This window comes from Metopolophium dirhodum, chromosome 8 (genome assembly GCF_019925205.1).
Source record: "Metopolophium dirhodum isolate CAU chromosome 8, ASM1992520v1, whole genome shotgun sequence".
Classification (NCBI taxonomy): Eukaryota; Metazoa; Arthropoda; class Insecta; order Hemiptera; family Aphididae; genus Metopolophium; species Metopolophium dirhodum.
Window position 1 is genome coordinate 1,077,440 of NC_083567.1, and position 17,265 is coordinate 1,094,704.

Here is a 17,265-nt window from a genome sequence, read left to right on the forward strand (position 1 = left end):
GTATATATAAATTATAATACTAGCTCTCCCGCCTCACCCGGCGTGCTAAATATTTATTTTTGTTATATTTGTAAAAACTAAAAATTTACATTATGCTTATTATGCTAACCTATACTTATAATTATTATAATAGTGATAATTATAATATGCATCCTATGTAAATTCTAGAAAAAAACAAAAAAATATTCTTTTTTCGTGTGAGCTACGAGTACTCGATTAATTTTTAACCTAATCGTATCTTTTTAATCGATTATATTTTTTTAATTTTCAATAAAAATTGTTTCACGCGACAAATATTTTTGAAACCTTCGACATTCAAGAATACGTCGATGACGATTTGCATGATAAAACAGAGCCGGTAGTACCAGGGTCGCATGGGCTAACCGCTTCGGTGTTACGTCGTCGGCTCACGGCGCGCAGCTGTGGCGGCGGCGGCAGCCTGTATCTGACTATCTTTCATCGGACATCACGATCACAGCATACGTTCCTGTTACATATATTTCAATCTTTCGCGTTACGAATGTAACACCCGTTTCATCAACGTTTCCACAATGTTGCTGTAACGTTTCCAGAATGTTGTACGCCGTCTTTTTGCTACTGGCATTTATATATTTATTTATTTATATTTATTGCTACTGGCATAATATTATACTCATTGTTAGTTAATATTCTATATAAGTTATAACCAAAGGCGTAAATTGTACTTGTTAGAAGGGGGGAGGGGAGCAAAGATTATATAAAGATATAGAACAAACCAACGAAGCGCGATTCGCCGCCCCTTACATCTAATGATACAGAATTATAACTTATAATATCTATTTCGAATGTGTTATACACTTTCAAGACTGAAGATCTACACTGTAGGTCTACTTTATGGCTAACCTACACATGTGTGTTGCAGAATACTTAATTTAAATCATAATAAATAAACATTTTAATTTCTAACTTGCACAGTTGTAGCTGAATTATGAAGTAATTTCTACATTTTAATTTAAATACATAACACTCAGTGTATTTTCTATTATTATACTTGGTATATTCCGTGGAAATGTAGGTACCTACATAGGTACTTACGAGAGACAAACCCGTGTTTAGCTTGTTCAAATATCCATTCAAAATTTAGTTTAGTTAATTTCGAAAAGGGATTTTAAAATTTAATATTGTAAACCGTAATAGTATTATTAACAGGGCTTAAAACCGGTAACCGGTTCGTAACGAAAACCGTTAAAAAACCGTAAATTTGAGAACAGAAAACCGATTACCGCTTTTAGTTTTGGAATGCTGGAAGCGGTTATTGGTTATCGGTAATCAAGGTAAGTATTAACATCAAAGTGATTACCTCGTATTTTCAATCCCGGATTTATAACCAAAACCTATTCCCGACCAAAAAAATAATGGTTTTTTCTTGGAATTTAATACTTGAAATTTGTCATGAATCATGATTACATTATAGTTGAATTTAATTTTTTTTCCCCAATTAATTGCCGTCGAGTATTGCTTATCTATTATGAATATCACATATATATATAAGTATAAGTATTTAACTATATATTATAAATACCGTCATAAACGTCGTCGATCATGATCACTTTTAGGATTTTATCACATTATACTTTGTTTTGAATACATTTATAAATAGTTTAATATTAAATTATGACTCCCAGAGCCCAAACCCTCCTGGTTCTGCATTTGTTATTTGTAGTGTTGGCTCCAAGGGTCGGTCCGAAGGCTAGCGTAGAATGCTCGACCTGCAGACCTAAGTTTTGGGGTACTGTAATATATACAATACAACCAAAAAGTTTCAAGTCAATGTATCACTCTTAGTGTCATCTTGGAAAGTTATTATATTTAATTTTGGTTTTTTACAGTTATAAATAAGAAAATTATAACAATAACATTTTTTTGATGTATGAAGATCGCCATTATCTTGATCATTTGTTTTAAATTTTAAAGCAGTTTGAAAAAATAAATAATAAATATTTAAATTGAGGGAAATCGACCAAATTAAAGCATATTAAGTTTTGGATTTTGTAATAATAATAGTTATGTTATCAACCCACGAATGGCCTAAATAAACTGTTTTAAAAATATGATTAAAAAATTGAAAAAAATTATTTTTAAAAACCAGTTTTAACCGGTAATCGATCACCAAAAAACCTTATCAACGGTTTTTACTTTTTAAACGATTAACGGTTATCATAGTGTTTGAAATATCTTTAAAGAAACGGCGGTTACCGGTTACCAAAATATCTGCAAAATTAAACGATAACCGATTACCGACTTTATTGATAACAGTTTTAAGCCCTGATTATTAATGAAAAAAATTATGGTAAATAATATGGTTAACTTCGTGAGAGAAATTGCATATAAAATTCATTAAATATTTGTGTTGAGATATTATCCCTAATCAATAAACCACAAATACCACAGTTTAATATAATCTTGGTCCGTGATAAATATTAAATTTTCGACGTAACATAAATTAAAATACAATATTTATTGATAGTTGACCGTTCTGCAGTACTGCTTTTTACCAGAAATTTTAATTAAGCGCGTGCAGTTAGTTGATTGTATATAATTAATATAGGCTACATCAGTGATTCAGAATTCTCAACCTTTTTAAAGTGACGATTAAATTTTTTTGCTATACATACAAATATTTTTCTCGTGTACATAATAATATGTGACAACTGATAATTATTCATAGGTACCTATATTTGTTATATTAAGTTTAGTGGATTAATAATCTATGGCTCTTCGAAATATTGTCATCTTTTTATTTTAAAATAGATATTTTTACTCTAGAACCGAAATTGATCGTGTTCTATTCAGACTGCGTATAAACGCGTTAAGAGGACGTCACACCCGCATGTATTGTCTCAGTCTTACAGATGTATAATATAGCAAAAACTGTTTTGCGCGGCGCATTTTTAATCCCTCTGTATTTATAGTAAAATTACCAAAATTCCACAACGCACAGAAAAGAACTTTAGAAGTGTTTTTATTATTTGAATAATAATAGGACAAGTAACAAGATGTGTAAATAACGATTTATTATATATGGATATGTTCAGCCTTCAGCATATGGTTTTATTTTAATTGTTTACCCACTGACATCCGTTATCTGAAATAGGGGATATTTATTAAAAATTTATATTAGATATAATAATGAGAAATTTGAGAATAACAAAAGTTGTTAAAAAAAAAAATGGGCAAAAGCCCTTTAGCCCCATGGATACGCATCAGGTTACACCCTCTGCGCAGGGGCGTATACAAAGGGGGATGTGGGGGTCAGATCCCCCCCCAATAGGCCTTTTTTTAAATTTTATAAAATAGTGTTCTTAATGACTTAATGTAAGGAAATTATAAGGAAAAAAAATGGCAAGGATTTTTTGTAAATTTTTATTTTAACACATTCAACAATTAATTAAAAATAATTTACTTAATATTAATCAGTAATCATATATTTATTTCATATTCATATAATCGTATTATGTGATATTTGATAATATGTATATTATATATACAAGTATAATAAATTATTATAAGATAATAATATGTAGCAGACCAGCCACGGGCCGTCGCCAGTCGCCACCGTCACCGATATCAACGCGGCGGAGACGACGCCCGCATGTCCGTGCGTATAATAATACATTTTCCTACACATTAGAAAAAGAAATATAAAAATAGCTAAAAATAGCTTAAATAATAAATATTATTATTATCTAAAAACAAAAATCAACCACAAATATTATGTCAGTTGTACGAACAATTAGTCATAACTACATATAACTACTTGTAGAATTTAAAATAAAATGTATTGAATATATATATGTTTTATCATTTATTAGGTATTTAAATGTGCACATACCTAGGTTTAGGTATTTTTGTTCCATAATAATTTGTTTGCAACTGATCCCCCCCATACAAAAGTTATGTATACGCCACTGCCTCTGCGTCAAAGGTCTGGACACGCCCGTATGCTCTTAGTAGGATATAAAGTATAATAATACTCTGAAACTTGGTGAAATTTTTATTTTATTTCCTATATGAACATAATAATTATACTTATACATTATCGATATTTGTCATTAAAAAAATAACTAATGACAAAGTCTTAATACAGTTTTTAAACGTCATATAAAATACACGCGTTATTGAAAATACATAGGTAGTAGTAATATAGTCTTATCAATAACTATACCTAGTCTTTGACTACATATAATATACTTAAAAATTCCAAAAACCAGAATTTTAATAAATCCTTAACCATAGCATTCAAATTGGGAGAGCATGCAATAAGTATACGACAAGTTCTCAAATTATTTATAACAAAACCGATAGCTATGAATGCTTAAAGAGTGCGTCGAAGACAAGACATTTAGGTAAACGTAGCCACGTAGGTATAACATTATACTTTTTTATTCAACAGGTAGTTGTGTGCAAATTTCCACACCACCTTTGCTCAAAAACGACAAAATGAAATCCGTTTAAATGCATGAGGTATTACACATGGCGCGTTTTTTTTATTGTGGTATCCCCGCTAAGGCCTAATCCACACGTACAAATAAAGTGTCAATTTTATCCACATTTCAACACAAAGTTAATATTACTATATTATATAGTATTGATAATGATTAATGGTGGATACTTTTTTGTTTTTAATGTACCTAAATAAGATTTTTTTATCAGGTATTATGTGTACGAAGGACCGTCAAGGTTGACAATAATTATTAGAAAAATAGTAATGTATATTTATGGTAAAATTTGCAAAAGTCTGTCCACGATTGGGTTGAACATATTATGGAATTCAATGATGTAGCTTGAGTTTTTTTTTTATAAGGCGAATTTGTGGATTCAATAATCAATAGGAAATATTATAGGACTTAAATTATTTAAATAATTAAACTCACGCACTGGTGAATTTTTAATCAAAATAATTAATTTTAACAGGTACTGTTAATTTTTTCTGTCAACACTCATAAAGTTATAACTTACACGGGTCCATTATTATAGGAACTTCTCTTTTTTTAATACTTCCATATGGATAATGGTGAAAAATGTCAAAAATGTAACAGTAACAATAAATCCACGTTAGAAAAGTGGCAATACATATATATATAAACCATTCAAGTAATTTTAAATAAATTAAATTGACATTTTCATTTGCACTTAAACTATTATAAATTATCGGCCTGTAAAAATAAGTATATTATAAGTTATAACTTTATAAGCTATAACTATATAGTGCTCGGAAGTTATAAGAGTTGAAAATTGTAAAATATGCATGAAAATATGTCAAATATGCAAAATAGTTTGATAAATGTTCATAAAAATGTATAACTCCAAAAAACTAATTTTCTGTTGTTATTAAATTTTACTAAAAGAAATGCAAAAGTTTGAAAAATAAATTTATAATATTTAAAATATGGCGAAAAACTGTATGAGCATTTTGAAATTTTACTGAACTGAAAAAAATAGTTGAAAAAATATATTTGATAAGATAATAGTACCTCCATCAGAATATATGTATAATCGAGATAGAGATTAAATGCGCATCGCAACGCGTTATTGTCATTAAATGAATAGTCGATTGCGGTTGTGGTGATAACAATAAATTAACATGGAGTTATATTATATTTAATATTGTTATTAAAATACACAGAAAAAAATGATCAATTTATTTTTTAGAAAATATTAAATATGCGTATGAAAATCAAAAAATATGCACTTTTCCTTTAAAATTGACAAAATATGCAGAATAGGTATACCTATGCATTTTAAATTTCCGATTTTTAAGCTGACCATTGCATAGCTTGGCTTTGCTATAAATCGAGAGCATATAGAATAATATACAACTCCTACAGCTTACGAGCCCTAATTATAAAATTTAAAATATTATCCTCGTCACCAAATATTTTCATTTAGGTATATGACATATTATAATAAAATATTTTTAAATCATTAACGCATTATTATTAATTTAATTCTCATTGAGAACTACTAATAATGCGTAAAAAATAAAACAATAAAATTGTTCTCACTCATAAATTTTCTAATCATAACCAGCAAGATGGGAGAGAGCATATGCGCTATTACTGCAGTAAAATATGGACTTCCTTATACGACCTGCTACCTGCAGTGTTGAATGTTGTCAATGTTGATTATTTTAAGTGGAGGAAAATCAATCAAATTAATTTATAACTTTACTTTTAAGTTTAAACACTCAATATTAAATCAAAAATTTAAAAAAATCAAAACTAATTGGATACATTAAAAACAATTCACTGTTGTATTATTACGGTATGAATAAGTAAATAAATTCTATTCGACTAAACATTTAAGCAGTGTATAGTACGTAACAATATGTTCTCCTTTTTAGCCAGCACGCTGTATTACACCTATAATGTTTATTTACTATGTATATTATGTTATTATGCCAACATAATATTATAATATCAATTTTATATGCGTGGGTGTATAGTGTATATAGTAGGGATGAGCTGATACTAGAACCGATACTAGATATTATCGGCCGATATGAGTGGTATCGGTTTTTTTTCAAAACTGATACTTCAACCGATACCAAAAAAAAAAAACCTTTAGATCAGCATATTAATAATAAAATATTAATATTGAAGTATTATAGACTGAAAAATAAACAACAAACATGTGATAACTATTAAATAATAATTCTGAATTTATTACCATTAATACATATTAAATAATAATTAATGTTTTCACTTTTCTAGGTAATATTTGTGTTATCGGATTTCGGTTTTATTATATATCGGTTGATGGTATCGGCTCAGGTTTTTTTGTCAAAAATGTTGTTTTTATATTTTCATATATATTATCGCCTATCGGGTATCGGTTTTATATCGGCAGCATACATTGGAGTATCGGATTTCGGTAAAAAGTGGTATCGGCCCACCCCTAGTATATAGTGTATCGCAGTTTATTTGTTTTTTAAAGTAAAAGTTAAATTCCTACCAGCGTCCAGTATTATACTTAAACTTTAAAATATGTATAAGCATATTTATACACATTATAATTACTTTTTTTATTGAGCTTAAGCCCGTCAACTATGGCCAGTGCCTATGCATGCAAGTACCTTCGTGTAACGGAGAAAATATTAACTTGGTTGTCGCACTTATGATCTAAAATTCAACAAAGCAAAGCAATGCAGTCAATTCTTAAAATAAAGTCGACATCATAGAAAAAATATTGAAACTGTACCTACACAATTCCGGCATAAGGATATAGCTTCCTACAGGTATGTATTGCCAACACTTATAAGTTCAAAACAATTTAACAATTTTTGAACGTCTATCAACGTATATATCGCTATTTAAATAAATAGTATAGGTAGCGCAGTTTGAGGCGACAAAATAATCTCCTTCATTTAAAAAATCTAAGTGATATAAACGTCGTTTTAAAAACTGTTTTCAATCCTTTACCTAGTTAGAATAAAGATTTTTGCAAATTTCAATTTGCAAAATTGTTACTCGACAGTGCCATAAACTATCTAGCTTAGATTTAAAGTTCGTCCAGAAATTCTTCCATCACAAAATTCACTAAAAGTAAAATTTGTAAGAAAAAAACCATCAACAGGTATGTCATCGTCAACACCTATATGATCCGAAAAATGTAACAATTTTCGGCGTGACAGAAATGGTACGTGTGTCTCGCGTGCAGGGAAAGAAATCTCAGTCTTGGGAAAATGGCGGCACGTCGTCATCCCCAAACTAAAATAGCTCACTCCCTCCCTGCCACACACAATATAATATACTTATTCAAAATCCATAAACATTAGAGTTTCCGCAGACTGCAGCAGAGTGCTAACAGTTAAAAGATTAAAGAATCACTCAGTAGTCAGTACCGACTACAGACTATACCGACTATCGAGTTACCTATATTTGAATCAAGTATATTAAAATCCAATATTGTCTTAGTTTAATTATTAATTACATTTACATATAATATACTATATTATATACTTGGAAAATACACGAATTTATGTGCAGTGTGCGACGCGTATTTGCCATGTGCCCATGTAGTCGTGCATTGATACAAACATTTATTATATTTGCACGTAATATTTAGTGTAAATTGTACATAATAGAAACGACCAAGAAGAAGTCCTAAAGCTTCAAGTTATGGTGCAAAATTAAGACAGTTTATTGAAGAATTTTCTAGTGAAGATTTAAAAACTGATGGTAAAATACTTTATTGTATTAATTTCGATTTATTTTTACTTAAAAACTTGTGATAGAATTACATTTTTTTTTGTATATTTATTGCATAATTACGCCTAGCCCTAGTACTGCTATTTTTTAACTATTGTTTTTATATAGGTATTCTATAAAAAAAATATTGACAGTAAAAACACTTGCTGAACATGATCAATGGTATTTGCAGATAGGTATAGGTACAGATAATTTTTTATGCCTCATAAAACGCATAATAGTGTTACATGATATTACATTTTACAACAATTACTTATGAAATCCTAGACATTTAATTCGCTGATTAGATAGTTATAAATTATACTGTATAATACTATAATTGTTTTGTGTTGTTTTTTTTTTTATAAATGGTACCTACTAATACAGTAATACGCGTGACGGTATCGCGTATCGTCACATACTCACAAACACCTAGCTATTACTATTAATTAGTATTATTTAAGTCTAATCGTTGAAAAACGAATAATAAAAGTTATTATTTCTATACTGCAAGTGATTTGCATTCAGTCAACAGCAAAACAGACAACATCTAAGTTTTCAACAACCAACATAATTGTAGACGATCAATAATTATTTTTTTATCTACGGTCACACCAAAATTATAAATTCTAGTAATTTGATATAGGAAATTAGAAACTGCGCGTATTTTTGCAAACTTGAAGTAGTTCTGCAACAGAAAATTGGTATGTAAATAATATTATGTAATATTATGTAGGTGATATTTGTCTAGTTACATAAAAATAGATATTGATAAATTTAAGATTAAGTGGTGATCATGTGACATAAAATAGCGCACTATTCGATATTCTCCTTTTCGAAGAAAATTTATGAATTATAAATATTATGTAGTAATAAGTAACCAATAATTGTATAATAAAACATGGCTAGAGGGAATTCGGTAATTTTTATATTTTATACGTTTTTATGGTGATCAACAAACGTTGAAAAAATCGGTTAGAAAAATAAAATATTTTGTACCCAGCCCAAAAACATAATTATATTTAATGAAACAATGAAACATGCTGCTGAGTAGTAAGTACTAAATCAAGTTAAAGGGACAGGGGTCATTAGCTTCTATAAATATTGATTCATTAATTACCTAATGTTTACTGATTAGTGATTGTTTATGCAACCTAGCAAATGGCAATAATGTATAGTGACGTCTATTGAGTGTTTAAAAGTGAATATTAAACTTTGACCTTGATTGTTTACCATACTTACATGATACATATCAATGATACAGTATAAACTATTATGTAAATATATTATATATAACATAAGTATATAATATAAGTATATTATAGTTAGATAAGTAGATTGCTAACTTGTAAACTAGAAGCATGACATCAAGAATCATGATCATGTACAGAAAACACGACATTGAACATGTAGTACCTATAATAATTAATGTATTAAATTAACTATTAATATTATGATCTAAGCTCGAAGCTAACACATGTTCGTTATCAGTTGCGATAACAATGACGTTATCAGACGTTACTCTGTAAACAACAGAGTAAAAAAGCAAAATCTAGCGAAACGATATTATTTGTACTTGCATCTAATTCAGTTTCGTAATACTACTCAACTTTAATATATATCGTATCAATTACTTCACAGTTGGCGTTAATGACTGCAGCGCACTGAAAAAATTACACATCGCGAACGTTTCCTGATGCCATTTCTATGTCAAGGACACCGATGGTGGTCCACAGCTGCCAAATATATTGTCAACAGACTTCAACGTTCATTGCACGAATGATGGAATACGAGAAATACCTCCGACCACTTCGGCGTGTATGATGGCACACGATACACAGGTAAATAAACCATAAACTACTGTAGAAATCATTTGTAATGTCACCGGTTGTAGTGACATATCTGGTCTATGACCTTACATTGAAGGGACCGAAAAATGCATGGATAAGTTTTATATTATGTACAATTTTATTGGTAGTTATGACTATCGGTTTTCCTAGGTCCCTTGATGTCATTATAAACGATTTCTACTGTATTTTTTTTTAGAGCAAGTTTAATTTGAATAACAATGGTTGTTTATTTCAGAAACATGATTCCAACTCTACGAACGTGTTGCACAGTTTGGCGGCGGGCGCCATCGCTGGTGCTTTAGCCAAAAGTACAATAGCTCCATTAGATAGAACTAAAATCAATTTTCAAGTAAGTATTGTAGATGATTGCAAATTATCATTTATTTTCCAGTCAGTAATAAATGTATGCATTTATAAATATTTGTAAATTTTAATATTTAGATATCTCAAGAACCGTATTCTGGTAGAGCTGCGTTTAAATTTTTGGCTGACACTTATGCAAAAGATGGTTTTATATGGTTATGGCGTGGAAATACAGCCACCATGACCAGAATCATCCCATATGCAGCCATCCAATTTACAGCATTTGAACAATGGCGAAAATTGCTGAAGGTTGATGCTCTAAACACAAAGTAATTTTTTTGTGTCAATTACATACTAATTAAAAGGAATGAACATTTTCAAATATATAAATAGTTCTATGTTAACATTAATTTTCTATTTTTTGACTCTAAAATGAGAATAATTATTCATTATGTTAATTTAAATTTTAGTTTAAAACAAGCAACCTCAATATTTATAAAAATTAATATTTACTGTTATAAAAATTTACTATTTATTTTTATGTTACTTTTTCTTTAGGTCCTCCACCCTGATAAATATTTGAGTTAAAATATCATTCAACTATAAATGTAACTAATTTATGAAATACTGTTTTAGGGAGCCACTGTCTTTACTATTATTTACAGAAATATTTTTGAATCTTCAATGATAAAATAGGGAATTACAACTAAATTTTAATTTTAAAATTATATGCACTATAGAAATAAAATAACATTTTAGTCTGCATTATCCTTGTCAAAGTCCAGTTATATAGTTAATTTTATATAATTGTTATGTAATAGTTTTTAAATATTTAAAAATATTATAAATATTAGTAAATAGTACATTATTGAGGTTAATGTTGAATCCTTCACATTAAGAATTTCACTAATGCTACTAAGCTGGTATTATTTACTATTTAGTAACTATTATGTTTATAGTTAATATACTAATTTATTGAAAAATAAAACAATAAATAATTGATAGTTACTTTAACGTAAGTATATCTGGTATTATTAATTTAAATGTTAGTTAAAAAAAATATATGTAAATACAATTACTTTTATTGTTAATAGAAAAAAGTTATAAAAGCAGTATTCAATTTATCTTGGATGTTCAAAGGACTTAAGGCCTATAATTTTGATTTTCATATCTTAGATTTTGTTGTTATAATACGTGCGGACATTTTAATAATAAATGATCAAAATAATACAGAAATATAAGTATTATATTTACATTTGAACATAATAAATTGTTTTTCCATGCACATTTATTCATTTTTTAAATGTCTGAAGTTCAGACTCTGAACAGATCAATAAGCTAATTGATATTCATTTAATTTATATTTTAGTTTTAATAAACGGGTGGGTTCAATTTTATTATTCCTATTTTATAATTTCATTGCTGCTTATTTTTTTACTATCATAAATTTAATATTACATAATATATTTTTTTTAGAAATAACGGAGGTCTTAAGTTTCTTTCTGGATCTTTAGCTGGGGTAACATCACAAACGCTAACTTATCCTCTAGACTTGGCAAGAGCAAGAATGGCAGTTTCTACCAAAGATGATTATAAATCGTTGGGAGATGTAAAGTATTTAATTTTAAATGTTGTTTATTGATGTAGTTATTTATATTAATATTATTTAGTTAAAAATATCTTTGAGTATAACCAACAAAATGAAATTAGTATAACTGCAGGGACAGCCTGGGCCACTGGGATCCCTGGAGTCCTGAACTATTCTGGCATTACCAATTACCTACCTGGATGCAGTGTTTGGTAGTAACGTAATGCAAATTACAAATTACTGTAACAAAATTACTTTTGTAGTTACGCCGTATTAATTTCATTATATTTTATTTAAATTAATGCAATTAATTGTAATGAAATTACTTTTTAAAAGAAATTTCTATGGAGTAACATCTTATTTTTCACGTTATTAAGATAAGTTATGAATGTAAAGTGCATGCCAAATATTAGGGGCTAAGGTGTTGAGAAAAATTAAAAAACAATAAAATGTATTTACGATTCTAAAAGTTTTAGATAATAATCATTAATCAACAATATTATTAAAGATTTCAGGAATTAATAGATATACATTTTGAAACACAAACCTGTTCAACGGGGCCCGTTATCTTTTAAAATAAATAAATAAATAATAATAATACATTTTGTTCAAGTATAACATTAAGTCATTAACAATGTATACCTACATCATCAATGTTATACCTATACAACTATAAAATTTATAATTCATAGTACCTACATGGCCATATACCTATTACCTACTACTTATTAGTCATCATGGACTGATTTTGTCATTAGTTTTTAAAAAAATATCATTATTTGTAACGCCCTACTTTTTTAATGAAAATGTAACGTAACATGATAAAAACAATTTCAGGACGCGATTGTAATTTAAATAAATATATTTAATGTAATGTGTAATGTAATTTTATTACTTTTAAAAAGTAATTCACCCAACACTACCTGTATTTCTGGATGACTGTTGGCTGTAATCAATTTTATTTATATAAAATATTCAGGATTCACTTTAAAAATTGCTTAAGGCCCCTGCAAATGTGTCATTTTTAAGGAGTTGTGTTTGGGCAATTATTTCGTTCCTGCGATTACTGATAGTCTTTGGGTGTGTAGTAAATGATCATTAGTGTGTGTATACTCCCCTACCATTACCCGCAACACGCATTAATTTACACTTCATTGTCATTTCTTATCTGGTTTATAGTCGCACGCACGCACATGCACAAGTCATTTAAAGTCATTAGAAAACCAATTTATGGATGTGAAGTAGCCATCACTCTGACAAAAATTAAGGTACTTCTAGTGGTTCAAATTAAAAAATGTAAAGATGTTTGTGTTGGTAAACAAGTTTAATTTTCATCGGTCGGAGCACTTTTTCAATTTTAGCAAATTCTTGACGAGAATATTTTACATTTTATAAATTTATAAATTTTTGATATTGTGTATATTAAAAAATATCAAAAATATCAAAAATATGCTCCGACTGATGCAACGTAGACTTGTTGACAACCTAACCAATTAAAACAACTTTACATTTTTTTAAATCGAACCATTAGAAGTACTTTAATTTTTGTCAGTCGCTAAGGTCGTTTTGATGAAAAATTAATAGGGTTTGCAGGGGCCTTAATATTGTAAATAAATTAGTCACTTTACTATTTTAATTGGCCCAACTAGAGTCAAATGTTGAGTTTTGAAGTTTTTAGGAACTTATTGCTATCTATTAAAAAATAATATTGGTAGGTATTGTTATAAAATGTTTGAAAAGCTAAGCTTCTTAGCTCACTCGTCTCTCCCAAATTTTGTATATGTTAACATGAAGATATTTGCCAAAAAAATTTTTTCTTAGGTTGCCTGTCATAATATCTCAATCAATTTAAGTTGTTTTCCGTAATATTATTTTATAAGTGAACTTAAATGTTTGATATAACCATATTATTTATTTAGGTGTTCAAAAAGACTTACAAAGTTGAAGGGATAAAAGGCTTTTATCGAGGATATGTGCCAACAATACTAGGAATTATACCATATGCAGGTACAAGTTTTTTCACATATGGCTCGTTAAAGACATTTATGAAAGGTAAATATTCATAAAAGGCATACTCAATAAAGGAATTTTTATTTTTTAATACCTATATTTTATAATACAGAAGAACATGGATATGAAAATACGGTTGTGAATTTAGCATGTGGTGCAGTGGCAGGTATGGCTGGTCAATCATCATCATATCCTCTAGATATTATTAGACGAAAGATGCAAACATCAATAATTACAGGAATAAATTACACAAACCTCAGAACAACATTTATAATAATTTACAAGTAAGGTATTTTTATTTAGTAAAAATACAATTGAGCACGTTCTTATCTGAGCAATATTTTAACATTTTTGTATTACAATTGAGCACGCTCTTTTTTATTCCAACATTGCCAAATTCAATCATGTTTATAAAAAAGTATTAATTTTAATATTGATGTATAAGTTACTGTTCGTGTGCAAGTGTGTTATCTACTTATCCATAAAGTTTGACTTGTGACTATGTCCATAATAAAAACTAATTTTCCTTACTAAATAAATTGTTTGGCAATGTTGCATGTAATTTTGTGCTCAATTGTTTTAGTTTTTTAGATTGGCAATGAGTTATTTGTGAAACTTGCTACAGTATTATGTTAAAGTGCTAAATACTGTTCGATCATTAAAATACAAATGCGCTCAATCTTTTAAAAACCTTATTATTGTTCATAAATAAATAACTGTGGTTATAAACATTCTATGTTAATTCTAGAACTGAAGGCATTAGACAAGGCTTTTTCAAGGGTTTAAGTATGAATTGGATCAAAGGTCCAATTGCTACCGGAATTAGTTTTGCTACATACGACTTTGTAAGGAAAACTTTAAAGAACATTTGAAGTTATTAATATTATTTTTCACCATAAATGTGCCTAATTTATATATTATTTATATATATATTTATATTGTTACCATTAGATTGTATTGATTTTATTTGTTTGAAGCCATTTTTTGTGTATGAATTATAACCAATTTTCTAAAAGTAAGTAATTACTTGCAATTTTTTAAATAATATAATATCTAGTCAAATAATTTTAATTTTGATATGCAGCCATGCAGGTTTGAACAAAATTTTTTAATACTACTAAAGTCATTATAAATACTAAACATTAAAATAAAATATAACAATATCAGCAATAATTCTTCCTGCTGATAATTTTTGTTATTTTTAAAAAAATAGTAATTATTGTGATTATTGTGTTAATTTTGAATAATAATTAACTACCATAAAAAATCTAATGTTTAACTGGATTGTACTGTTTGAAACTTAAAAGTGTATTACTTATCTGTTATTTTTGTAGAAATGTAATTATGTTGTTAATGATAGGAAGGAATAATTCAAAGAACATAGCTATTTAAACATACATTTATATCTGAAAATATTTAAATCATCAGTATTTATTGACAGAATAATTTATTTGTATATACTATACATAGTATAATTTTGTTTAAACAATTAATTGGGTTATTTCTGTAAATATTGTTATTTATATTTAAACAGGAAAGTTGTTACACTATGATGCGTTAAGTTGTATTTAATTTATTGAAATTAAATAAGTAAACTAGTGTAGTGTCATGGTAGTTTCTAAAATTACTAACTGACAAATGTAAAGCATTATTTGTAATAACTCAATTATAGAAGAGAGTTGAAAGAATGGATTACTACTATACTCTATCCACCTAGAGAATGCGCCACGGCCTGATCAAAATTGGTCTGATTTTGTGCATACTGCTCAACAACCAACGGCACACTGACGACCGATATCGGAACAGCCAGAGGGGTGAAACGAAACCTCGGCAATCATTCGGTTGTCAGTCTGCATGCACAAAACCAGCGCGTTCTCTCGCTGGATAGAATATAGAATCATTTTTCTTTGAAAATCAACCATGATTCAAGGTATTTAGATCTTCAAGATCTATTTTAATTTATAGACTAAAACTACAACCATATATTATAATATTAATATTCAATACAATTACTATTTTTGGGAGACTACTCACGACACTAGTTTTGCTTAAAGTTTATTAAATTATAAAAATGTTGCTGATAAAATTGTTTTAATTGTTTTCCCTTGTTATTACTTTGTTACTTGAATCTGAAATTAATATTAATTTAATTAATTATAAGACAATCCCTTGAAAAATAATATTTATATTAATTTCCACCATAATTATAAATAATATTGTACACTTGTTAATTCAAATGTTATTGTAATTTTTAAATGTTGACAATAATATGTTAATATGTTGTAACTTGTAGTTTTAGTTACTAATTGTTTTACATACTAGGTAAAATATTTGAAAATATTTATTCTTTGCATTCTTGTGCTAGTTCATTCATTTGATTGCTAACGTCGTTGAACTCTGAAAATAATAATAATTTATAAATATACCTATTGTAACGGACAATAATTTAATGTGTATAAATGTAGTTTTAAAGACTGATTGTAACTGTATAATTCTGTCAATATGAATTATCTTAACATTTTTAAAAATAAATTTAAAATGGATAATTTAAGTAAAAACACATTTTGCATTATTTATAAGTTTATAACACATTATGTTAATGTTCTGTCAAGGAGTTTTTTTTTTAAATATAATGCAAGATTGATAATATCTTAGATATCATGTATATAATCTTGTGGAAATTACCATTAAACAATCTAAGGATTGAAATATTATGTAGATACTAAAATTTACAAGGCAGTGATTTAAATTACGGCATGTTTAAGCTATTTATTATAGGTCAGTGGTGTGGCGAACGGTTATTTCAGAGGCTTCTTAAATAGAGGGGTGGGTGGTAGCCAGTGGGTTCCCTAGTAAATTTAATATGATATTCTCAATAGGTAGTCAATAACGATCTGAAATATAATTTGTTATATTATATTAATACATTATTATGCATAAATACTTGGGATATTTGTAACTTGCCTCTGGAAAATTTTTAGTTTACCATTCCACTGTAGGTAGTCCGATCCCTGAACCTGTTTTATATCTCTCAGACCCACGCGCAACGTACCTAGATAAAATGCTTTCACCTAAAATCGTTTTTATGATTTGTTTGTAATCTTAGACTAAAATCACCTATTAAAGATATTATAGAGGATAATATTTTTAAGGGTTTGACATCGGTTTTTTATTTCATTATTATTAGATATTTTTAGATTAAAAGTACCTGATTATCCAACCAATAATTACAAAACAGGATGCTCTTCTTTTACTATGGAGTTATGTATCACATTAAAATGTAATA

The 17,265-nt window shown here is 28.0% G+C and overlaps 2 protein-coding genes across 11 annotated transcripts in view; one reads left to right on the top strand and one right to left on the bottom strand.

The window, feature by feature from the left end:
• The first annotated feature begins 8,632 nt into the window (after positions 1–8,632).
• On the top strand, positions 8,633–15,397 carry LOC132950292 (mitochondrial coenzyme A transporter SLC25A42). 3 transcript variants are annotated; one of them, XM_061021677.1, is made up of 8 exons: positions 8,633–8,932; positions 9,870–10,069; positions 10,314–10,427; positions 10,520–10,710; positions 11,858–11,990; positions 13,889–14,021; positions 14,092–14,263; positions 14,728–15,397. In XM_061021677.1, exons 2-8 carry the CDS (start codon positions 10,049–10,051, stop codon positions 14,849–14,851), a joined length of 888 nt encoding a protein of 295 aa, XP_060877660.1. In that variant the 5' UTR covers positions 8,633–8,932; positions 9,870–10,048; the 3' UTR covers positions 14,852–15,397. The 3 variants fall into 3 exon arrangements, with proteins under 3 accessions (XP_060877660.1, XP_060877661.1, XP_060877659.1); XM_061021678.1 differs by lacking the exon at positions 8,633–8,932 and having other exon boundaries at positions 9,720–10,069; positions 14,095–14,263; XM_061021676.1 differs by lacking the exon at positions 8,633–8,932 and having other exon boundaries at positions 9,727–10,069.
• Positions 10,560–17,265, bottom strand: part of LOC132950294 (COMM domain-containing protein 4) — a 44,218-nt gene continuing 37,512 nt past the window's right edge. For 3 of the 8 annotated variants that reach the window (XM_061021686.1, XM_061021682.1, XM_061021687.1), the window contains 2 exons: positions 16,299–16,376; positions 15,418–16,108 (listed from right to left, as the gene is read on the bottom strand). In XM_061021686.1, coding sequence (XP_060877669.1) covers positions 16,321–16,376 — 56 coding nt within the window. In that variant the 3' untranslated portion in view covers positions 15,418–16,108; positions 16,299–16,320. Of the gene's footprint in view, positions 10,700–15,416; positions 16,109–16,146; positions 16,377–17,265 lie in introns of those variants that run through there. The other 5 variants (XM_061021684.1, XM_061021685.1, XM_061021683.1 and 2 more) reach the window with 4 other exon arrangements.